Source organism: Malaclemys terrapin, chromosome 1 (genome assembly GCF_027887155.1).
Source record: "Malaclemys terrapin pileata isolate rMalTer1 chromosome 1, rMalTer1.hap1, whole genome shotgun sequence".
Classification (NCBI taxonomy): Eukaryota; Metazoa; Chordata; order Testudines; family Emydidae; genus Malaclemys; species Malaclemys terrapin.
The window spans coordinates 230,808,711-230,833,646 of NC_071505.1; the positions used below are offsets into that span (position 1 = coordinate 230,808,711).

Sequence of the window (24,936 nt, forward strand, 5' to 3'; positions counted from 1 at the left end):
CTTGATTTTCACGTGGCACTGTGTTGCATCCCCGCTGTATCCTCTTTCTGTCATGGCTTTTGAGATCTTCTCCTAGATCTTTGCATTCCGTCTTTTCGATCGCAGCTCCGAAAGCATGGACTCATCGCCCCACACAGCGATCAGATCCAAGACTTCCCGATCAGTCCATGCTGGGGCCCTCTTTCTATTCCAAGATTGCATGGTCACCTCTGCTGGAGAACTCTGCATCGTTGCCAGTGCTACTGAGCTCGCCACGATGTCCAAACAGGAAATGAGATTCAAACTGCCCAGACAGGAAAAGGAATTCAAATTTTCCCAGGGCTTTTCCTGTGTGGCTGGTCAGAGCATCCGAGCTCGGACTGCTGTCCAGAGCGTCAACAGAGTGGTGCACTGTGGGATAGCTCCTGGAGCTATTAGCGTCGATTTCCATCCACACTTGGCCATGTCGAATTTAGCGCTACTCCCCTCGTTGGGGAGGAGTACAGAAGTCAAATTTAAGAGACCTCCATGTCGAACTAAATAGCTTTGTTGTGTGGATGGGTGCAGAGTTAATTCGATTTAACGCTGCTAAATTCGACATAACCTCCTAGTGTAGGCCAGGCGTTAGAAGTGAGCCTTAGGGATTTAAGCACACAGCTCCCATAACAAATTGGTATTAAGTGGTTAAATCCACCTTCGTTACAGTTTATCCCTAGTTGCTTAACTAGTTCAGTTTGATAGCCTGCTGTTTGCTACATTACGAAAGGTAGACAAGCCTACAAGCAATGGATTCCTCAAAGAAATCAATGCATCTACATGCAGTTCTCTTTACTCAGAAAGATTCTTTACCCAACCATGTATGCTAGAAATTCCATAGCAAGAGTTTTTACATCCCTGGGAGTAGTACGTGTCAGAATTCAGTTATCGAGCAAGTTTGTGGCTGAACAAGTCTCATCTATGTTACCCATCAGTGTCTAAACAGGATATTTTAAAAGCCATGCTATGTTTCCCTCCCCCACCCCACCCTCCTTCACCGTTACTGAGAAGCCCTTTAGCTTTAACAATATTTGAAGCTGTTTCTACAGTTTAGTAAAAATCCTAACATTGACAGGGTTTACAGAAAAAAAAAAAAGTGAAAAATTAGTAAGTACAAAAGCAAAAAAGCCAGGGTCTCAACATTTCAAAATGGAAAGTGTTCCCAGGATGACCAAGGATTTGAACAGCTACCTGAACTTTCCTAAAGCAGCTTGTGCCAGCGTGCCTAGTCTTTGCCTGTCCCATCAAACTAGCAAGTCTTACAACTCAGCCCATCATGATGCATCACTGTGGACTAGTAACCACTGCAATTCTCAATGGATCATGGTTGGTTCTTGTTTACTGAGGATGACAGAATTTAATGGGCTTCCTACCCCAAACTACTGACATTAAATGAGGTCTTTGAACTAGGCTATTATAAATTAAGAACAGGTGCCCAAATATGAGGGTGAAAGCTAAAGCCACAAAGCAACCTGGTAGAACTCCACAGTTCTTAATGTTTAAAGTGTAGCAGACAGCAACATTAGAAATAAGGGATGTTTGTTTTTGAAAAGCTCTTGCTTTTCAATAGTATCTACTAGACTTCTGAAGAACACTCGAGCATCTCACCAATCCAGAAGTTGGGATGTCAACTGAGAAGATCCAAGCTCCAGAGAATACTCCTACCAGAACCTGAAGAGACAGACTCAGTAAACTGCAAAGTGGTGCTAACATCAGACCTAGGACATTTGAAGACAAGACTGCCAAGACCTGATTAGGACTACTAGAGATATCTTGGCTCCACTACCAACAGATCTCCTGAAATAAAGGAAACAGAATGAACAGAGGAGTTCTTGATTCCAGTCCAAGAAAAGGGAATATGCCAACACCACTTGTATGACCCTGAAGCAGAACTGAGGAGTCTCTCTCCTTGGTAATAAAGTCACCTAGGCCTTGTCTACACTACGAGAGTAGTTCGATTTTACTTAAATCGAATTTTTGGAATCGATATTGCAAAGTCGAACGTGTGTGTCCACACTAAGGACAGTAATTCGACTTTGTGAGTCCACACTAACGGGGAAAGCGTCGACATTGGAAGCTGTGCACTGTGGGCAGCTATCCCACAGTTCCCGGAGTCCCCGCTGCCCATTGGAATTCTGGGTGGAGCCGCAAATGCCTTCTGGGTAAAAAAAATGTGTCCAGGGTGCTTTTGGGTAACTGTCGTCATCCGTCCATCACTCCCGCCCTCCCTCCCTGAAAGCGCCGGCGGGAAATCAGTTCGCGCACTTTTCTAGTCAGTGACAGCGCGGACGCCACAGCACTGCGAGCATGGAGCACACTGCGACCATCGCTGCAGTTGTGGCCGCTCTCAACGCCTCGCAGCTTATCATACACCTTTCCCTGAGGCAGATGCAGATAAGTCAGGCGAGGAGGCTACGTCACCGCGGTGATGGCCTGAAGTCTGAGAGTAGCACAGACCTCTCAGAAAGCAGGGGACCCAGCGCCGAGGACATCACGGTCGCAATGGGTCATGTTGATGCCGTGGAACGGCGATTCTGGGCACGGGAAACAAGCACTGAATGGTGGGACCGCATAGTGCTGCAGGTCTGGGATGAATCCCAGTGGCTGCGAAACTTTCGCATGCAGAAGGGAACTTTCCTGGAACTTTGTGAGTTGCTGTCCCCTGCCCTGAAGCGCAATGACACCCGGATGCGAGTAGCCCTGACTGTCCAGAAGCGAGTGGCCATAGCCCTCTGGAAGCTTGCAACGCCAGACAGCTACCGGTCAGTCGTGAACCAGTTTGGGGTGGGCAAATCTACTGTGGGGGTTGTTGTGATGCAAGTAGCCAAGGCAATCGTTGATGTACTGCTGCCAAAGGTAGTGACCCTGGGAAACGTGGAGGCGATCATAGATGGCTTCGCAGCGATGGGATTCCCAAACTGCGGTGGGGCCATAGATGGAACTCACATCCCTATCCTGGCACCGGACCACCAGGCCAGCCAGTACATTAACAGAAAGGGCTACTTTTCCATGGTGCTGCAAGCACTGGTGGACCACAGGGGACGTTTTACCAACATCTACGTCGGATGGCCGGGCAAGGTTCATGACGCTCGTGTTTTCAGGAACTCTGGTCTGTTTAGACGGCTGCAGCAAGGTATTTACTTCCCGGACCACAAAATAACTGTTGGGGATGTGGAGATGCCTATAGTCATCCTCGGGGACCCAGCCTACCCGCTAATGCCCTGGCTCATGAAGCCCTATACTGGCGCCCTGGACACCGAAAAAGAACTCTTCAACTACCGGCTGAGCAAGTGCAGAATGGTGGTGGAGTGTGCTTTTGGCCGTCTCAAGGGGAGATGGAGAAGCTTGCTGACTCGCTGTGATCTCAGCGAAACCAATATCCCCATTGTTATAGCAGCTTGCTGTGTGCTCCACAATCTCTGTGAGAGCAAGGGGGAGACCTTTATGGCGGGGTGGGAGGTTGAGGAAAATAGCCTGGCTTCTGATTACGCACAGCCAGACAGCCGGGCGATTAGAAGAGACCAGCGGGACGCGCTGTGCATCCGGGAGGCTTTGAAAGCTAGGTTCCTGAGTGAGCAGGGTAACCTGTGACTGTAAAGTTTGTGTACAGAGAAGCCGAACCTGCCCCCGTTTCTTTACCCAGTTAATGTTGACTATCCTCTCCAGTTACATACCCCCTTCCCCCCCCCTTCCAACACACGTTTCGAAATAAAATCAGTTCTACTTTGTTAATGAACACCGTTTTCTTTACTACTGTTTTCGCGGGAATTTTTTAAAACTGGGACGCGGATTGTGGTGCGGAGCGGGTGTAGTGTAGTGACGCAAAGAAAGCTTCTAAACTCAAGGATTGACAGGCTCCGCTGTGGTGGGCTGGTTCTTTCAACGGAGCCTGTCACCCCTCCTGATCGGGACTGTGTGTATGGGGGGGCTATGTGACTTTGTGGCAGGGGGAGGACGGTTACAGATCTCCTGCTGTGTGGCTCTGTGATCCTGCATAAGGACCGCCGCTTAAGATCTGTAACTGCCCTCCCCCGCCACAAAGTCACAGAGCAACCAACCCCCCACTACAGAACATGAAAACCACCTCCCAGACTGACCAGGGCAACTAGTCACTGCACTGTGTATGTGCCCTGCTGCTGTACCTGCCCCCGCCTATGTACCCTGCCAAAGGTGACTGTCCTGTCCAATTACCATCCCCCTTTCCCCCCCTCCTCCAAAAGAACATGATGGAAACATTAGTTAACAGAAACATATTTTTTATCATCAACTACACATGGAACTGGGAGGTGAAACTTGGACGGGGGCTTGTGTCAGGCGGGAAGGAAAGAACTTGTCAAATTTTGGGGAATGAGAGCCTTCTGCTACTAGAGCTCTCTGCAGGGGTGGAGTGAGAGTTTGCGTGGACTCTGCCGCCTCTCCTTCTGTGCACTTTGGGTAAGGGGGGTATGGGACTTGGTGGCGGGGGAGGGCGGTTAGAGATGGACTGCAGTGGGGCTCTGTCCTCCTGCCTCCGTTCCTGCAGAACATCCACAAGGCGCCGGAGCGTGTCCGTTTGCTCCCTCAGTAGTCCAAGCAGGGTTTGAGTCGCCTGCTGGTCTTCCTGCCGCCACCTCTCCTCCCGATCCATGTTTGCTTGCTGCATTTGGGACAAGTTCTCCCGCCACTGGGTCTGCTGTGCTGCCTGGGCTCAGGAGCAGGCCATAAGCTCTGAGAACATGTCCTCCCGTGTCCTCTTCTTCCTATGCCTAATCCTCGCTAGCCTCTGGGAGTGTGATGCCAGGCTAGGTTGTGAGACAGTCGCAGATGGGGCTGTGGGAATGGGAAAAAGGGAGTGAATTCCTCAGAAAGATAAATGTAGTTGAGAACAAAGAACATAGTCTTTCTCTGTGAACAAGACCATGCACAGCACCTATCACATGCGCACTCAGCACAAGGTCGAATTCTCGGCCTTCACATTCAGTGCCTGGGGTCTTGCACAGCACATTTGAGAACCGTGTCAGGACAACGGAATTTCTGTTGCAGGCAGACATGGTAAGCCGTAGACTCGTGGCAGCTTAAAACTTTAATATTAGCAATGGCCTCATTTCACATTGAAATCAATGTCGGTCCCTGCTGCCAGCAATCCGGCAAGCAGGAAGTCTGCTCCTGTCCCACACCCTCGCGGCTGTCCCCGGGAACGATCCCTTTCGGCTGCCCCTCTCCCGCCTCCACCGCGTGGCTGCAAACCAGCGGTTACAGTTCTGTAAAGGAACGGTAAAGCAGTCCCAACACTAACATTCCCCTACCTCATTCAAAGCAGGTCACCATGAGCGACATCACCCTCATGAGGATCTCTGACAGCGAGAAAGAGAGAATGCTCCGGGAAAGCCTCCAAAGACCAGGGCTGTATGCCGCCCTGCTGTGCAGAGCAATGATTCCCGAGTACTTGCTTGTCTCGTGGCGCGGCAACGTGTCGTACTACGGAGGACCCAATAAGGCCGCTATCCCCAGGAACCTAATGCAACGGATTTCCAATTACCTCCAGGAGAGCTTCCTCGAGATGTCACAGGAGGATTTCTGCTCCATCCCCGGACATATAGACCGCATTTTACTCTAGCTGCTGTAGCAGTGACTAAACAGTAGAGCGGCTTGGGCAGGACAATCATGCAAAACTGGACATTGCTAGATTTTTTTTTCAATAGTTGCACTGCCCATGACTGAACCGTTAAGCGCCTAGGGCAAACTAATCATGAGAAACCCATTTTTTTAATTGTTAATATTCCTGTTCTGTTAAAAATAAATGTTTAGATGTTTACAACACTTACTGGCTGATCCTTCCCCAGATTCTGTGTCCGGGGTAACGGCTGGGGACGGTTGGTAGGGGATCTCTGTAAGGGTGATGAAGAGATCCTGGCTGTCGGGGAAACCAGCGTTGTGAGTGCTGTCGACTGCCTCGTCCACCTCTTCTCCTTCCTCATCTTCCCCGTCCGCTAACATGTCCGAGGATCCGGCCGTGGACAATATCCCATCCTCAGAGTCCACGGTCACTGGTGGGGTAGTGGTGGCGGCCGCACCTAGGATGGAATGCAGTGCCTCGTAGAAACGGGATGTCTGGGGATGGGATCCGGAGCGTCCGTTTGCCTCTTTGGTCTTCTGGTAGCCTTGTCTCAGCTCCTTGATTTTCACGCGGCACTGCGTTGCATCCCGGCTGTATCCTCTCTCTGACATGTCTTTAGAGATCTTCTCGTAGATCTTTGCATTCCGTTTCTTGGAGCGCAGCTCGGAAAGCACGGACTCATCACCCCACACAGCGATGAGATCCAAGACTTCCCGATCAGTCCATGCTGGGGCCCTCTTTCTATTCTGAGATTGCACGGCCATCACTGCTGGAGAGCTCTGCATCATTGCCAGTGCTGCTGAGCTCGCCACAATGTCCAGACAGGAAATGAGATTCAAACTGGCCAGACAGGAAAAGGAATTCAAATTCAAATTTTCCCGGGGCTTTTCCTGTGTGGCTGTTCAGAGCATCCGAGCTCGTACTGCTGTCCAGAGCGTCAACAGAGTGGTGCACTGTGGGATAGCTCCCGGAGCTATTAGCGTCGATTTCCATCCACACCTAGCCTAATTCGACATGGCCATGTCGAATTTAGCGCTACTCCTCTCGTCGGGGAGGAGTACAGAAGTCGAATTAAAGAGACCTCTATATCGAACTAAATACCTTCGCGGTGTGGACGGGTGCAGGGTTAATTCGATGTAACGGCGCTAACTTCGACATAAACGCCTAGTGTAGACCAGGCCCTAGTCAGGATTTTCTGCCCTTGCAGAACAGGTAACAGAAAACTGAAAAACTCTGTTCAAAGACTCTTCCTAGATACAGGGAAAAGTCTCAGACTAGACAAACGGCTCTCAAAAAAAAAAAAAAAAAAATCAATAACCCTGATGTTTAGTATTCACCTCCTACAGAGTCCACAAACCTTAAAAAGACTGGAAAACAAGGTGAAGATCCCAGTCTCTCCACCTGGAAATATTACAGTATATATCAGGGGTGGGCAAACTTTTTGGCCTGAGGGTCACATTGGGTTTCAGAAATTGTATGGAGGGTCGGTTAGGGGAGGCTGTGCCTCCCCAAACAGCCAGGCGTGGCCCAGCCCCCACCCCCATCCAACTCTCCCCCACCCCCGCTTCTTGCTCCGACGGGCCCCCCCCGGACCTCCTGCCCCATCCACCCCTCCTGCCCTGTCCCCTGACTACCCCCAGGTCCCCTGCCCCTAACTGCCCCCCCGCTATCCCATCCAACCCCCCCTTCCTTCCTGAATGCCCCCCCCGGGACCCCTGCTCGAGCCAAACACCTCTTCTCCCTGACTGCCCCCAGACCCCCTACCCCCACTGCTACATCCAACCCCCCTCTTCTTCCTGACTGCCCCCCCGCTCCCTGACACCCCCAGAACCCTTGCCCACCCCCCACCGCCCCATCTTCTCCTTCCTGACTGCCCCACCCCCTGGAACGCCTGCCCCCATTCAACTCCCCTGTTCCCTGCCCTCTGACTGCCCCCACCCCTATCCACACCCCTGGCCCCTGACCACCCCCAAACTCCCCTGCCCTCTATCCAACCCTCCCTCCCCTCCCCCTTACCGTGCTGCCTGGAACACCGGTGGCTGATGGCGCTACAGACACGCTGCCCGGCTGAAGCCAGCCACACACTGCACAGCACAGAGCATTGGGTCAGGCCAGGCTCTGCAGCTGCACTACCCCAGGAGCTTGCAGCGCCACTGCCCAGAGCATTGCACGCACGGCACAGTGAGCTGAGGCTGTGGGGGAGGGGCTGGGGCGAGCAGGAGCTCAAGGGCCGGGCAGAACGGTCCCACAGGCTGCATGTGGTATATATGGTAACGCAGGTGACAACTGAACTCCCTGATGAGTGTTTTCAGTGACCTGAAACATATGTGGTTCAGGTGTAAATAGCATCAAGAAAGTGTTGTATCTTTGTAATTAGTTTTATAGATAAAGGCATTACCTAATTACACTGTCATGGAACCTCTCTGTGGACTAGAGTCTAGACAGAGACAAGGATACACTCAGACCCGACAGTAGGAGAAGGTCAGGTACCAACTTTCCAGCTTAAAGGATGGCATTCCATGGATACTTGCAGCCAGTTGGCCAGTAACAGGACTTAAATTTGTCCAATGAGAAGAGGTAATTTGCCAATTATAGTACCAATGTAGCAATTTTAATGTACTGTGGAACCAAGGAATAGGTGTTCTTAATCTCATCTGAAAATATCAGATCTACAAGTTAAGTGGGCATTGTCGCTACTTGAGTGTCCAGGGTCAGGTAAATTTAAAACAATACGAAAACACTTCTGAGGCATCTGCACTAGAAACAAATTAGCTGCTACAGAAAGATGAAGGAAGAAAGTCCTAGATCTTCCTGGCACTGCAGCAGAACAGGCTCCAGAACCGAAGCATCAGAGATGTGACACCAGAAGGCCTAACCAAGTTGCAACAGAGGCTTTCAATACCAAGGAAGCGTACTCCCAGAAGTGACTGCTAATGTTTTTATTTTGAAAGAGTTGCTCCCAGGAAATTTGGGGGATGTCAATTTTAGTAAATTGCACATAAGTAGAAGCATGCAAATCCAGCCTCTGTAGATGATATTGGAGCAGATCCGAGAAAGAACTTCAATTTGGGTCTGGGAATGGTTTTCAAGATTTCAGTGCTGAGGGTGTTTCAGCACTCAAGGACACTTTGGTTAGGGAACCCCGTTGAGGGGTTCCAGAACCCAAGGCAGCAGTTCTGGGTATGCCTCATAATTCTGGCCATGCCTCATAATTCTGGCCTGGAACTAGAAAGTGTTGTACTGATTTCATCTGGAGGACCTCACACAAAAAGGAACATCTAGGCCCTAGAGCAGGAGTGGGCAAAATTTGTGGCCTGAGGGCCACATCAGGTTTCTGAAATTATATGGAGGGCCTCCCCAAACAGCCAGGCGTGGCCCAGCCCCCAACCCCTATCCAACCCCCCCCACTTCTTGCCCCTTGACAGCCCCCCTGGGACTCCTGCCCCATCCAACCCCCCGTTCCCTGTCCTGACAGCCCCCCAGGACTCCTTCCCCATCCACGCCTCCCTGTCCCCTGACCGCGCCCCCCCCCCCACCTTTGACTGCCGACTGCCGCCCCATCCAACCCCTCCTCTCCTTTCTGATTGACTGCCTGCTCCCCCTGGGACCGCTACCCCATCCAACCACCCCTTGTCCCTGACTGCCCCCAGAACCCCTGCCCCTGACTGCCCCCTGCTGCCCCATCCAACCCCCCTCCTTCCTGACTGCCCCCCCAGGACACCTGCCCCCATTCAACCGCCCTGTTGCCCACCCTCTGACCACCCCAACCCCTATCCACACCCCCACCCCAACCACCCCAAACTCCCCTGCCCCCTTTGGTCAGGCAGCCGTGCTGGAGCCAGCCATGCCACCATGCAACACAGAGCACCGGGTCAGGCCGCAGCTCTACTGCTGGGGGGGGGGGGAGGGGAGGGGGATGTGGCCCACGGGTCGTACTGTGCCCACCTCTGCCCTAGAGCCTCAGCCGACTATCCCTGCAGGCCCTGGGAGAAAGCTATTGTTGACACAGTCTCATGTAAACACTACTCAGAGGTTAAGCATCTGATACCAAAAACGACTCTGGGACAGGAAACCCAGTTTTTAAGTGCCAACTCAGTAGTCCCCAGCAGACCAGGTGACTCTGGTGCCACCCATAAGAACAGCAATCAACAATGCCAGGTTCTCAGCACCGGACTCCATCTAGATAGCTCTGAGGACTATCAGCCACTTATGCGAGACAGGCTCACAGCATGCAATTTTCCTGATCCTGCAATGCTAAATTCTTAGCATTGGACTGCTAAGCCCAGAGAGTTGATAGTTCCACAAAAATCAAGGGAGCTGGCACTTCAGCACCTGAGTGAGCCAGTGTTTGCAAGTCAGTGAACTTGGTGACAGTCATGATGGGGATAACACCACTTTACTAAGTGACATTTCAGAGATTGTCAGATGGGTTCAGGGCTATTGACTATCCGCAAACCCAAAGGACCTGGGTATATGTGTCTAGTAGTAGCGAGCCACTTTGACAAATGGTTTACCCAAGTTATTGGTGCTATACCTTTGGCAACTAGCTATGTTGACTCAGATGGATCCCATTGTCACTTGAGTACAAAACCTCACACTAGTGGTTCACCAGTCACTGATGCTGGATCTTTGACACTGGGGGAAACTAGAGACATCTGTACACCAAGCCACTTCAAGCAAGTGGCAGTCAGTTGTACTGGATCCTCCACAGCAGATTGTCAGAGACGGGCCTGGAGACTGAATGCCACTTCAGTTTGAAGTTTGTAAGCACTTACTTGAAGCAGTCTAAGGTATTAAAATCCTGGTACCTATGGGGACATTAATACTCAATGTAGTGTGCTGCAGACCACTTTAATGACGAATTCTAGGCACTGGACTCTGATCCAGATGAATGCAGGGACCTTGGTACCACTTAGAGATCACTGAACCACTACCGGTTCACTAAAGTCAGCAGTGCCAGAACTCTGGCATCAGATCAGGTAGACCTGGAGGGGGGATCCAGCAATCTTTGTGCTGTGTCAGTGCTGAAGCCTCAGCAACGGGCTCAGTCAGTTGGTTAAGACCAGGAACCTGGATGCCATTTAACCTGAGAGACAAACTACAATCTCTCTTTTTTTAAACCCATTTAGGTATGTCGTAGACTTACTGAATGTTAACGCCTTACCACCATATGTGATGTAGTAATTTTGGCTCTGATCAGAACGTGTTCTTACATCTACCACAAGGTATTTAAAGTATGGTTCGATGTAATGGAATATTAAGTATTGAGACACTAACAATCCCTCCATAATACATTAGTTATCCTGCAACATACACAATTAAAAAAAACTTGTTTGAATCTTGATAAAAGCAAACTGGTTGAATATAGCACTACACAATGCAGAAATTTTTAACAGTTATGTCCACATGCTGTTTCCACCTAACCATTATACAATTATGTTCTTGTATCATCTTCTCACCCCACCAAGTTCCAGTACCATCTTCTGCCCAAGGCAACAACCTGCTATATTTCAGAAGTAGTCAATCATCCTCTAACTAATACAAAACATGACAGTTTAAGACAAATATAACATCCAGCATCTCTGTAGTTAGTGTACCACACTACATGTTTTGGTGACTGCATTGTAGGCATGCCAAAAAGTATCTACTTGCAATAGCTTGACTCAGGTCATCAAATCTCTCCTCTTCATCTGAAGCTAATACAGACTTTTAAAGGGTCACTGAAATTTAGCACCCTTTTTGAGTATTATTTGTTATAAATAAAATGTAAGATTTTTTTATAACTGAAATATCAGAAAACATTTTTGGTTTTTCTAGTTTGTTTTCTGTGTGGCTCTCTCACCAAGTGAGAGAAAACACATCTTTAAGCATTAGGAAAGCATGGATGTAAAACTACAAATGTTAGCAGGAGGATCCAGAAAAAAAGGGTAGTACCGTCAGTTTGGTTTTTTGTTTTTTTTCCCAAACTGACTAGATTTCTGTCTGACATTGGCTCTGTACAGAAACTTGGGGGGACAATGCACAAGAAATTGCTACACAGAAACAATATTTGGAAACATTAAGATGACAAACTAAAGATTTAGAACTGAAGTGCAATCTGTTTTACTGTGTTGTCATTACTGCAATGCTGATTATGAAAAAAAGTAAATCTGACGGTGTGGCTCTTCTCTTTAGCTCAGCCCTACACTAAGAAAAATATCAGAAGATCTCATTTTTAAGATTTGCAAACATTACACTAAACAAAACCATGCAACTTACAGTAACGGGGGAAAAAAAATCAACTTTCACACTTCAGTCACTGTGGCCAGATTCTGTATCTACGGCACTGTCTAGAATGCAATAAAGAGTGCTTCTTTTACAGTATTCAAGACTTGTGATGTCAAAGAGTTCTTGAAAACAGAAAGCTCTATTCAACTCTTAGTTCACAGGAAGGCCACTAAAGTCTAAGCAGAAAGATTCAGGTACACACGCATAGATATTTTCTACACATTTTTAGACGTATAAAGTTTCCAACAGTTTTTTCTTTAAAATAACTGGCAACTCCTATAGCCGACAGACAGCATTACGTAGAATAAAAGTGGTCTTACTGACCTGACAGACTGAAGTTAGAAATAGTATCCAGTACATGTGAACTTCCCCACCCAAAGCAGTGTGTTAACAACCCACACTATTAAAAGTGACCAAAAATGAATGCCAGAAGACATCTAGTGAAACTATTTATAAAGCTGAGGTTTTGGGGTTTTGCACAAAATAGAAAGACCTACGTATCTTGTAAATGTTCTGCTTTACTCTGACTGTATGAAGAATTGTCATGAAATGCAGAATTTTCATATTTGTTTGGTCCTTTCACACAACAATGAGGGAGAGGACAACATTAAAGACCGCATAATATGGCAGGAAACCTAGGAACAGTATCTAAAGCTATTACTTTAAAAAAAAAGCTTACGTTTTGAGTGTGGGCCCCTTTAAAAGTCTGTCAATTACACTTCATGTATGTTGGTACACTAAATGCCAAATTCTCGGTTTTAAAGTTAACTATTTTCCCCCATAGTCATTTACTACTATTTCTCAACTTTAATACAACACAAAAACAGTAGCATTGAGTACACTGGGCAGCCAACACAAACAGAAAGAGGAAAGAGTGATGAATGTTTGAAACAGTTTCTATATAGCTTTTCTTGAGACATTCAAAAATTAAATATTTAACCCTGCTGTTTTCAGTATGGTCCTCTGAACTCAAAAGCCAGGAATCATTACATATGATGTTTGGAAAGAGGAAGCCTTTGCACAACTGTCTACAGACACTATGTGCAACAACTTAATATTTAAGTATGAGATTCTCTTTCATACATAGAATTGTTTAAACCTTTGTATGATCTATTAGAAAAGTTAACCCCAAACATAGTCTACTCTAATGTCTGAGACACTGACTGCTCCTAATGTGTTCACCTCCTGCAAAAGAAGCTCACCTAAACACTGAAGGGAGGTGGGGAGGAGAGAAAAGTGTCAGGTTTTCTCCTAATGACTTGTTTTGACTTTCCTCCTTCCTCTGGATTAGGAAATAACTGTAGTTCTTTTATATTAAACTTATCCCTGTGGCTGAATATGACAGGTTCACAAAATGTAGTTTACTAATTTAACCGCTTTAATTTTAAACGAAATTAGTGTTTGGGTGGCTTCTGTAATAACCTCATTGTAAAAGAGAAGAACCATTCTGACTATGTTTAAAAAAACAGTAACAGATAACTAACACTGTGGCAAGGGAGTAATAGTTATACAAGTAACATGGTCTGCCTCCTCCCTTTGCAACCACTGTATTAACCAGTGGCTCTCAAACTTTTTTAGTGGTGACCCCTTTCACATAACAAGCCTCTGAGTGCGACCCCCCCTTATAAATTAAAAACACCTTTTTATATATTTAACACCATTATACATACTGGAGGCAAAGCGGGATTTGGGGTGGTGGCTGACAGCTTGCAGCCCCCCATGTAATAACCTCGTGACCCCCTGAGGGGTCCCGACTCCCAGTTTAAGAACCCCGGGTATTAGCCAAGCTGTGCCATAAGTATTCCCTAGGTCTAGGAAATCAAAGTATCAAGTCTGACATGAAGCAGCCTCCTTTGTCCTTACCCTACAATCTTTGTACATACTTAACCCCATATTTTAGCTTAATCCACTAGAGAGCTTTAGGTGTCACACCAGGGCATCTGACCATGTTTAAAATGAGAATACAAGCCTGGAAGAAAAAAAAAAGTTTAGTGTTTCTCCCTTTATGGCTTGTAAACATGGTCTCAGTTTGGTTTTCACACACTGAAACTGAATTTCTAGTCTGCTCTATTTTTTCCAGAAAGGCTATGGAGAATTACCAAGTATCAAGGAAGTGAAACATGAAGCAGCGAGTGAAAAGGAGAAGGATTTTTATTCAAATTCTTTTTTGTTTAGAGACCTCTGTGATGGGTTGGATCACAGAAACCCTGACAACTGATGTGCCAAGACTACTTCTGCCCCTGCTTTCCCTGCCATCTTGGGACTCCAGCACCCTGTCTTGTTGAGCCAGACACACCAGTCTGCTCCAACACAGATCCAGGGTCTGAACCACGTGCCCCAAAGCTGCAGACTTAACTGAAAGCAACTTAAGAAGTGTTCCTGTCTTTAACACTCAGATGCCCAACTCCCAATGGGGTCCAAACCCCAAATAAATCCGTTTTTATCTTGTATAAAGCTTATACAGGGTAAACTCATAAGTTGTTCGCCCTCTATACCCCCCCCCCCCCGTATTAATGCATATTCTGGATTAAATAAATAAACAACAAGCAATTTTATTAAATACAGAAAGGAGGATTTAAGTGATTCCAAGTAGTAGCAGACAGAACAAAGTGAATTACCAAGCAAAATAAAATAGAATACACCAGTTTCTTACTGTATTAGACAGACCTAACAGATAAAATCTCACCCTCAGAAATGTTTCAATAAGTTTCTTTCACAGACTGGATGCCTTCCTAGTCAGGGCACAATCCTTTCCCCGGTACAGCCCTTGTTCCAGCTCAGGTGGTAGGTAGGGCATTTCTCATGACCCCTTAGTTCTGTTCCACCCCCTTATATAGCTTTGGCACAAGGCAGGAATCTTTTGTCTCTCTGGGCCCCCACTGCACCCTTCTAAATGGAAAAGCACCAGGTTAAAGATGGATTCCAGTTCAGGTGACATGATCACATCACTGTAAGACTTCATTACCCACTTGCCAGCACACAGGTATACAGGAAGACTTACAAGTCTTACAACTGTCCAGGTTAATGGGAGCCATCAAGATTCCAAACCACCATTAATGGCCTACACTTTGCATAATTATGATAGGCCCTCAGAGTTATATTTCATATTTCTAGTTTCAGATACAATAATGATACAGTCATACAAGTAGGATGAACACACTCAGTAGATTATAAGTTTTATAATACCTTAAAAGAGACCTTTTGCATGAAGCATATTCCAGTTACATTATAGTCACACTCATTAGCATATTTTCATAAAATCCATATAGAGTGCAACATCACAACCTCTCTCTCAATGGCCTCTCAACCAGCTGGAGGAGAATCCTTAGCAAAGATCCTGCCACTTTATGAGTCGAACACCTCTCAGCCTCCAAAACAACTTCCAGAAAATAAAAGGAAGAAGTGTCAGGAATATAAAATACTGCCTAAGAGACTACAACATGCAAGTTTTAAAAAAAGCCTTCCACACATCCTTGACACATCATAATAGCTAGGGCCTGATGAAGTTTAGCTATGCATGGGTAAAGAGGCATTTAAGTCAATAAGACTGTTTGGTTCTGTAGCTGCTGTTGAATTTTGTTTTTCTAACGTGTGTCTGGAGTGCCCCAGGACATCCACCCCCTTTTAATTATGGTTAGAAAGCCAAGGGATTAATAGAAATAAAGGTACAAACTCAGTTCTGCCCTGTCTGCCACTACTTCACATGTAGTTCACAGTCACCATCTAACTTAGTGCCAAAAAAGGAGCAAGCTACCAATGAAACAGGAGAGAGAAAAAAAACAGCCTCATTCTACTATAATATGTTTTACATGAATTACACCTTACATTGAAAGCTGGCAGAATGTGGCTGCCCAACTAGTAAGCAATACCTTCCAAAGCAGGGTAGTTTGCCCCAGTTGCCTGTTACATTCCACCCTAAAACAAATGAGTTGGTTTTAAACTTTTAAGTTATAAGTCCTTAATGGCATATAATGGGCTGGGACATTGCTACATGAGACTGAATCTTTCCATAAGTGACACCACCTAATTTGCGATTAGTAAAGATACTCCACCGACAAAGCTTCCTGTTTCTATGGGCTGCTGGCAGGGCATTCTCCATGGGAGGTCCTCAGCGCTGAAATTCATTTCTCACCCTTTGGTGAAATGCTAGAGATCAGGTCTCCTAGCATTCAGGGTATGCTACCACTTCGTGGCAAGTATAAAAACAAGAAACGGAACTGGAAGATACAATTTAGTACTATCTGCCCAGGATGGGAAAAGCGCCCCACGGGAGAATGCACAGAAAATATTTTTTATTAAAAACAAAAAACAATCAACACTACTGCACAGGGTGGTTGTTAGCTGTAGCCTGAGGGAGCAGTTTGGAGGGGGGGCGTTATAATTTAGCTTTCTAAAGGGGGTCAGCAGCGGCACCCTCACCAAATCTAAAACAAAACCCAACCCACTCGAGAGGAAAGACAAGATGGGGGGGGGGGAGGAGAGAAGAGAATAGCTATGGCAGAGCCCCACGGGAGCGACGCCTGAGCCGCCGCCACGCCAGGGTGCGGGAGATGGGGGGAGCCGGGAGGAGAACAGCTCGCCAGGCTGGGGGGCTGCGGCGGAGGCTCTGCCAAAGGGGGGGCGTCTTGGGTGCTGCTGCAGGGAGAAGGGGGGTGGGGCGGGGCGGTACCTTGGCTCGCTGGTCCCAGCTGTACTGCGGCGGCGGCTTCTCCTCGTCCGCGGCCGGGGGGTCCTGGCCCGCCCCGCCCTGCGCGCCCCCCTTCGCCTCTTTCCGCCTCTTGGAGAAGAAGCAGCCCATGGTCCCGCCGCGCGCCCCCCCGGAGGCGCCTCCAGACAGCCAGGCACCCCCCCGCCGCGCGCCCGCACCGACCCAGCCACCCCACCCTGGCCTCTCCCCGCGCGCCGCTGCTTCCGACTTCTCCCACACCCGTCTCCCCTGGATACCGCGGCCCCGCCCCCTCCACCTGCACCCAATGGCAGCTCGGCTCAGCTAATCAGCCTCGCCTGCCGCAAGAGCGCCGAGCTCGAGACGCTTTTAAAGAGACAGGCGCCGTTTTGCCTGGCCCCGCCTCCTCCCCTACCCCTGCTGGGGGAAAGAGGGAAGCAAATAAATAAACACTTTCCCGCCCTCTTCTTCTGTGCCCGCCCCTGCCTGTTTCGTTAGTTCCCATCTGGCAGCTTTAAAGTTTAAAAAAAATATTATTACAAGTTTGGCCCTGTTTATAACAGCAACAAAGAGCAGCAGCCCCCGGGGATGTGCCACCGCCCTGTCGGTCAAAATAAATCCTGATTATTTTTCTTTTCGGAATTTTTAATTCTGGAATTTCATAGAAATGTCACCCAGCTTTAGGAGTCAGGGTTAAAACCACCGGCCATCTGCAGCCACAGCAAAACGCCTGACCGACCCAGGTTGAAATGGGGCACCATTGATTGAAAACCCTTCAACACTCCTACAAACAGGACAGTGCACAGCAAGATCCATGGGGAGAGGAATTGTTCTGCAGTTGCCACCCCCTATAATGTTTAGAATGAAGCTGCTGATTTAGGGTTCACATCTTCAAGCTTTCTATGTTCATCAAGACTAAAACTTCCTTTAAAAAAAATAAAAACGCAGAATTTGTCCTAATCACATGATTCCAGTGGCTGGGGCTCTAAGAAAAACACCAAATATCATAGGCTCACAATAAAATTCTGAGGGTTATCAGCACTGAGAAAATATAGCTGTGTGTGTTTTGGAGAGTTACCAACAATATATAGGGTGCCAGATTCTGCCTGGTGCTTATACACAGGTGCAGAGTGTGTGCGCACATATGTAGACATGCGTGGACACAATTCCTGGTTTTGTACTTAGGGGTGCACAAGGCTTACTTCCTCCCTATGCCCTTGAAGTCACACAGAGTGCCAAATGGGAAAGAGAAGCCAGGATCTAAGCCCTGGTCAAACCAGTTGCACACGGAGTAAGCTGAACCCTCTAAGAGAAATAGCACACATCCATGTCCTGCCGCTATGATTCTGCATCACCTCTTTCTACGTACCTACCAGACATAGTTGTGCCCAGTGTTTTAGTAGAACTTTACAGTGTAGAAAAGATTGTTTTTTTTTACATTGCACTTACCCAGCACCTGTCATCTGAAGATCTAAGTTCAGGATAAACATTCATTAATTAAGTTTCACAACACCCTTAGGAGGGAAGTGCCTAATTACAACAGTTTGTTTAAATTAAAAGTCAGTATAGTAATGGCTGGTAGTAACTGAGTTATTACTGCAATCATATTGCTACTGTACTTCAGGCTACAATTTTATCAAGTCTCAACTCATAAGTAGGGCTTGGCCTTGTTAGTATTTAGATAGGAAACTAAATGCTGAAAAATTACTTATGATTTCTCAGTAAGTGGCATGCTGCCTTCTTAGTCAGCAGGAACTAATGCTCCAGTGTGGTGGCAAGGGGCACCGTGCAAATGTATCTTGCATGAAAGGTAACACCAAGATCCTGACCACTTGTGGCCATTACAAATTCCATAGCACTTTTTGCAAGAAATTTTAGCCATAACACCATGGAAAACTTCCAGCGCAGCTTATTAAATTGTTCCGTAATTTGGTCTTTGTTTCAAAGGAATAAGTTATTCTTCACTTCCCCATTAAAACGCCACTGTGTGGTGTTTCCCATACTAACTGGGTGATGCATTTCCACTCCAGAGCTGGCTGTATTTCAGTACTGGAGGAAATAATTTCTGTACATATGATCTACAGTATAAAGTCCTTTGTGATGAAAAGTGCTCTATAAACTATATTGTAAATGCAAGATAACAATTTAGTAGTAAGACAGTTATCGTTATTGCATAACATTATTATTAAATAACATTTACCAAATAAAATTATTCCTTACATCTAAAAAATGTTATTTTTATAAATAAAAAACTATCAGTGTTTTAAAATAAGAACAGAAGAGAGGCTGGCTGGCTCAGGGATTGCTAAAGTGCTACATAAATTTTCACCTCTATATTAAGTCCACAATTTCATCCAGGAGCTGCTAAGTACATGAAAGAGGGAAGGTGGGGTGATGTTAGTCAGGGAAAGACCATGGCTCTATTCCTCTGCAATGGGCAATGGAGCTAGCTGGGTAGGCTGTGGGAAGGGGGATACTCACACTGCAGTTACTGAAAGAGTGGCTGAATTTCATCTGCAATATGCACTACCCAGAAATTCTAGGAAGTCTGACTGAATCAACTAGAATTACTTCTGGAGGTTGTTACTGCATTGTGGCTCATGCTCCAGTGTGGCCCTTCCTCACTCCTTCTCCTGCTGTCCCTTGTGATATGTAGGCAGGACTTAAAATCCACATTCAGGGCCTAAATGCAGCTAGGAACTGTATCTTTATTTTACAATAAAAATGCTTTAAACCATTTTAAAATAATTTAATAATTTAAAAATATTCAAAAACCCACACTCCATCACCCTACATATAAATACAGTCAAATCTGGAAAAAAACATTTGGAGAAGTCTGTCTTAATAGTAGGCTGGCTAGCATCAAAAAGACTATGACTTTTCATGGGAACCCCCTGAAAGTCATATTGTTTGTCATGGAAGTTATGGTTGTAACAGTCTTAAGTCCCAGCCCTACAACTTCTAGCTGATGGGTGGACTGCAGTGCTTGTGCTAAAACATGTACAAGAAGTCAAGGGACTGGGACCTTAGTTACAACCACCAGGCCTAGATATGGCCTATTAATAACACATATCCCCTTTCCAGTAGGACATAGCACTTACCTGCAACCCTGATGAATTATAAGATATCAGGCCTTAAAATAAGGATATCTTTGTGTAGGGAAAGCTATTTTAACATTTTTTGTAAGAAGCCTCTAAAATGTATCTAGTTTATTTTCCATCTCAATCTTTTGATGTTAGACTCATGATTTTAAAGTCTTGTCTACACTATCAAGTTTTGTTGACAAAAGACAATTTTTGTCGACAAAACAATAAATAAAGATATCCTGTCTCCTAGAACTGGAAGGGAGCTTGAAAGGTCATCAAGTCCAGCCCCCTGCCTTCACTAGCAGGACCAAGTACTGATTTTGCCCCAGATCCCTAAGTGGCCCCCTCAAGGATTGAACTTACAACCCTGGGTTTAGCAGGCCAATGCTCAAACCACTGAGCTATTCCTCCCTCAATGAATGCATATACACTGTGATGTGACTTTTGTCGGGAAAAATGGTCGGTTTTGGTGAAAAAATACAACCACCCCGACAAGAGACATACGACTTTTTCCTCTAAACTTTTCTCGACAAAGTGCCAGTGTAGACACCACGCCTGATTTCATCGCTTTAATTGGTCTCCAGGAGGTGTCCCACAATGCCGATCATGACCGTTCTGGTCAGCAGTTTGAACTCCACTGCCCTGCAGCCAGGTAAACAATCATCCGCTCCTCCCCCTAAGAAGCCCCAGGAATTTTTGAAATTCCATTTCCTGCTGGCTCGGAATGGAGAGGTCTCATAGCATCTTCCCAGGTGACCATGGTGGGTTATCACACCAAACGCTCTCCTGCTTGGACCACTGCAGAGCTGTTGGATCTGATCAGTATTTGAGGAGAGGAGACTGTGCAGTCACAGCTGCGCTTGAGCCATAGGAATTAAGATACCTATGGGCACATTTCTCTAGGCTTGTGCAAAAAGGACTATGATCGGGACATGCTGCAGTGCAGAGCGAAGATAAAGGAACTGAGGCAGTTGTACCATAAAGCGAGGGAGGCAAACTGTCACTCCAGTGCTTCACCTAAGGCCTGCCGTTTCTATAAGGAGCCGGACACTATCCTTGGTGGCGACACCACCTCCACCGCCAAGAGCCCCGTGGATACTTCAGTGGGCCTGGAGTCAGCCAAAAGAGGACCAAACCCAGAGGACGAAGTTATTGATGAAGATGTGGAGTTAGACGACAATGTGGAGTTCCCAGCGGGGTCGCCTGGTGGGGCAGGCAGCCAGGAACTGTTCTCCACTCCAGAGTTGTCTAGCCAATCTAAGCAGTTGCTCTCTGGTGAGCAAGAAACAGGAGAGGAGACGCCTGGTAAGTGGCTGTGGTTTGTGTAGTGTGGCGGTGTGGGTTCAGGGTATAGAAATGTACAAGGCTGGTTGTGTTTCTGTGAGCTGGACATTTCTCTGTGTACTAATCAGTACAGCAGAACAGGGTGTTGATGCACGCCGAGATCTCACGGGAATCCTCCAGAGAGATCTCTAGGAAAGTTTCCTGGAGGTACTCGTCAATCCTCTGCCGAAGGTTCCATGGCAGAGCAGCTTTGTTCCTTCCCCCATTGTAGGAAACTTTCCCGCACCATTCGGCAATTACTTGTGCAGGGACCAAAGCAGCACATAGGTGAGCAGCATAGAGAGCAGGGCGGAAGCCACAAACATGGACCAAATATACCCTCATTTCCCTGCTTACCCTTAGCAGTGAGATATCTGCTAGAATGACTCCCGCCTGTGGAAAAGTGTGGGAGAATTTTAGAATTTTTCCCTGGTCGGCTGCACCATGACCCTTGCAGAGCGTGTGTTCATTTCCACATGTAGAGCACCCCCTCCTCAGCCAACACTCAGTGGCGTAGCCAGCTTCTAAGAAGAGGGGGAGCAAACATAAAAAAGGCGCCCCCCTTGGCTGGCTCCTCCTCCGGCCACTCCGTCCCTCCCCCCCATGGCTCCTCCGGCCCTGCCATGCCACCCCCGTGGTCCCCCCCTTCACTCCTCTGGCCGCGGCTGCTGGCTGCCATGCTGTGCCCCCCCGCCCCACTCCTCTGGACATGCCCGCCATCCCCCGTTGCTGCCGGCCGCCAGCCTGCGCCTCCCCCCGCTCCTCCGGCTGCTCGCCCACCACCCACCCATAGCTGCCGGCGGTGCTGCGGCCTGCGGGCAGCCAGCCTGCGCCCCCTCCGGGCTTCGGCCGCACTGCGGGCTGCATGGTGCGCCCCCCTCCTGCCCCCTGCTCCTCCAGCCGCGGCAGCATGGTGCACCTCTCCCGCTCCTCCGGCCGCGGCAGCATGGTGCGCCTCCCTCTGCTCCTCCGGCCGCGCGCGCCCGCCGCCCCCCCATGGCTGCTGGCCATGCTGCAGGTGGCCAGCCTGCGCCCCCCCTCACTCCTCCGGCCACCTTTGGAAAGGCGCTGCTTTGGGGAAATTTGCTGAGGGGAAGCGGTTGCTTCCCCTGCACCCCGCTAGCTACGCTACTGCCAACACTCACCATGCTTTGGCTGTTCGCAGAGATGTGTTCTTGCCAAGGGTCAGTGAGAAAGTGATTGTTATGTTGCAAAAGGTGTATTTAACTGAAATGTTTCAATGCTGTGCGTGAATTTAACAATCCCACTTCTGTGCATAATCCCTTGTGCTTCGGCAGATGTGGTCTTCAGGAACATCCCACACACTCCGGCCAAGTGTCTCCGCCAGATTAGAGAGTGCCCAAGATGCAGCAAAGAAGACATGTTCTGGGAGGTACTGCACTGCTCCAATACAGAGAAAGGGGAATGGAAGGAGTGCTGGGAAGCCGAATGGCAGGACAGAAAAGAGAATCAGGAGTTTGTTAAGGACGCAACTGAGTGGATGATTAAAGTCATGGAAGAGCAAACGCAGATGCTGAAGTCCTTAATAATGCTGCAGACTGAGCAGATCCGGGCCCGCCTTCCCCTGCAGCATTCAGAACTCTTTTCTGTGCCCCAACCCCAAACTCTACCCGTATAGTCCTTTTGACTTTCCGCGGCTTCTTGGTTTCCCCTTCTCTCCGCCCTCTCGGACAACTTTCAAAATGATAGCTGGATCTACACAGAGCTGTGAAAGTCTGCCCTTTCCTGGTTCCTCCTTTCCCTCCAAGCATCTTTGTGTGTTGGTGTGTCTCTGTGTGTGTGTGTGTGTGTGTGTGTGTGTGTGTGTGTATGTGTGCGTGCTGTTTCTTGTGCAATAAAAGCAAAGTTTTTGAATGGTAACTCATCTTTATTTGGTTCCTACAAATTGAGATATCAGGCACTACCAATACATACACAGGCAGTTTAAATCATTTGCTTACTGGAATGTAAGGCCCCAAATGTCACCATCACTTCCTAGGAAAACAACATGTAATGTAACATTGCAGTACCAATCATAGAGATACACATTACTGGTTCTCATTTTCAAAGTGTTGCCTCAAAGCCTCCCTGATTCAAATTGCCTCCCTTGGGGCTCCTCTGGTAGCCCTGGTATCTGGCTGCTCAAAATCAGCAGCCAAGCCATTTGCCTCAACACTCCACTCCTGAGCAAACCTTTCACCCTTAGCTTCACAGAGATTATGCAATGTACAGCACTCGATTTTGACCATGGGAATATTATCCTCATTGAGGTCTAACCTGCCATACAGGCATCCCCAGCGCGCCTTTAATCTGCCAAAGGCACATTCAACTATCATCCAGCACCTATTCAGCCTGTTGCTGAACCACTTCCCTACTGCTGTCCAGGTGTCCCGTGTAAGGTTTCATGAGCCACAGCTGTAAGGGGTACGCCAGGTCTCCCAGGATCACTATGAGCATTTCAACACCCCCCACTGTAACCTTCTGGTTTGGAAAGAAAGTCCTCGCTTGTAGCTTCCTGTACAGGCCAGTGTTCCTGAACATGCGTGCATCATGCACCTTTTTAGACCACCACACGTTGATGTCAGTGAAACTCCCACAGTGATCCACAAGCGCCTGCAAGACATGGAGAAGTACCCCTTCCTATTGATGTACTCCATCACAAGGTGGTCTGGTGCCAAAATTGAAATATGTGTGCCATCTATCGCCCCTCCACAGTTAGGGAAACCCATTTCTGCAAACCCATTCAGAGCCACCGTCTTTCGTAGCAGGATGCTATTCATTGCCCTGCACACTTGCATTAACACAGCCCCGACGATCGACTTCCCCACTCCAAATTGACTTGCGACCGACTGGTAGCAGTCTGGAGTCACCAGCTTCCACACAGCGATTGCCACACACTTCTCTACCGATAGGGCAGCTCTCATTCTGGTGTCCTTGCACCATAGTGCTGAGGAAAGCTCCAGACACAGTTCCAGGAAAAAAGCAACAGAGGGTCCTGTGGCACCTTTGAGACTACCAGAAGTATTGGGAGCATAAGCTTTCGTGCACCTGAAGAAGTGAGGTTCTTACCCACGAAAGCTTATGCTCCCAATACTTCTGTTAGTCTCAAAGGTGCCACAGGACCCTCTGTTGCTTTTTACAGATTCGGACTAACACGGCTACCCCTCTGATACTTGAGTTCCAGGAAGGTGGCTTTCTGCATATACCATTGCTCATCATCCCAGACCTGCATGACAATACGAACCCACCATTCAGTGCTTGTTTCCCGAATCCAAAAGTGATGGTCTACCCTATGCAGCTATTCTGTGAATGCCAAAAGCAATCCAAAGTTGCTCCTATCCATATCACACAGCATGTCAGGCACCTAGGAGTCTTCTTCAGTAGGAACTTCATGAGTGATGTATTCATGACAGTTAACAGAGCATAGGAGAGCAGTGAAGGATCCATCCCTTTTCACAAAGATGCCGGGGTGCACAGCAAAGAAGGCCTGTTGAAAAATGCTGTGGAAGAAAGCCAGAAGCCCATGGAGTGCTGGGCAGAAAGCAATGCATCACAGGACATTGAGCCCGATCCCAAGATGTGCCATGATCTGCTCCGCCTTCCCACAACACCTAGCGACAGAAGGTGTCAAGCTTGACTGTGGGATAGGTACCCACAGTGCATTGCTCACACTGTCGATGATAGTGCCCCAACTGTGGCTGCCACTCTGCGGACAGAGGGAGCGAGTGGGAACATGACATTCCGATTTTCACTATGCCGATTTTTGAATGTCAACATCACCTTTGTTGACAAGACTTGGTCGTGCAGACAAGACCTAAGACACCTCACTTTACAGGCTAAAGGATATAAAAAATAGTACCAGTACATTCCCCTCCTCTCTGTCAATCTCCCTCTCCCCTTCCCTCTGCCTCTGCTCTCTCTGACCTTCCTCCAAAGCCTTCACCCCTTTACCCCTCCCTGTTTCTCTTCTCTCCTTTCTCCTC

At 47.8% G+C, this 24,936-nt stretch overlaps 1 protein-coding gene across 1 annotated transcript in view; it reads right to left on the reverse strand.

The window, feature by feature from the left end:
• The window catches only part of RP2 (RP2 activator of ARL3 GTPase), a 43,635-nt gene extending 26,877 nt beyond the window's left edge, over nt 1-16,758 (reverse strand). The window contains exon 1 of the mRNA XM_054008924.1: nt 16,548-16,758. Within this exon, the coding sequence (XP_053864899.1) occupies nt 16,548-16,676 (129 nt within the window). The 5' untranslated portion in view covers nt 16,677-16,758. The remainder of the gene's footprint in view (nt 1-16,547) is intronic.
• Between the last annotated feature and the right edge of the window lie 8,178 nt (nt 16,759-24,936).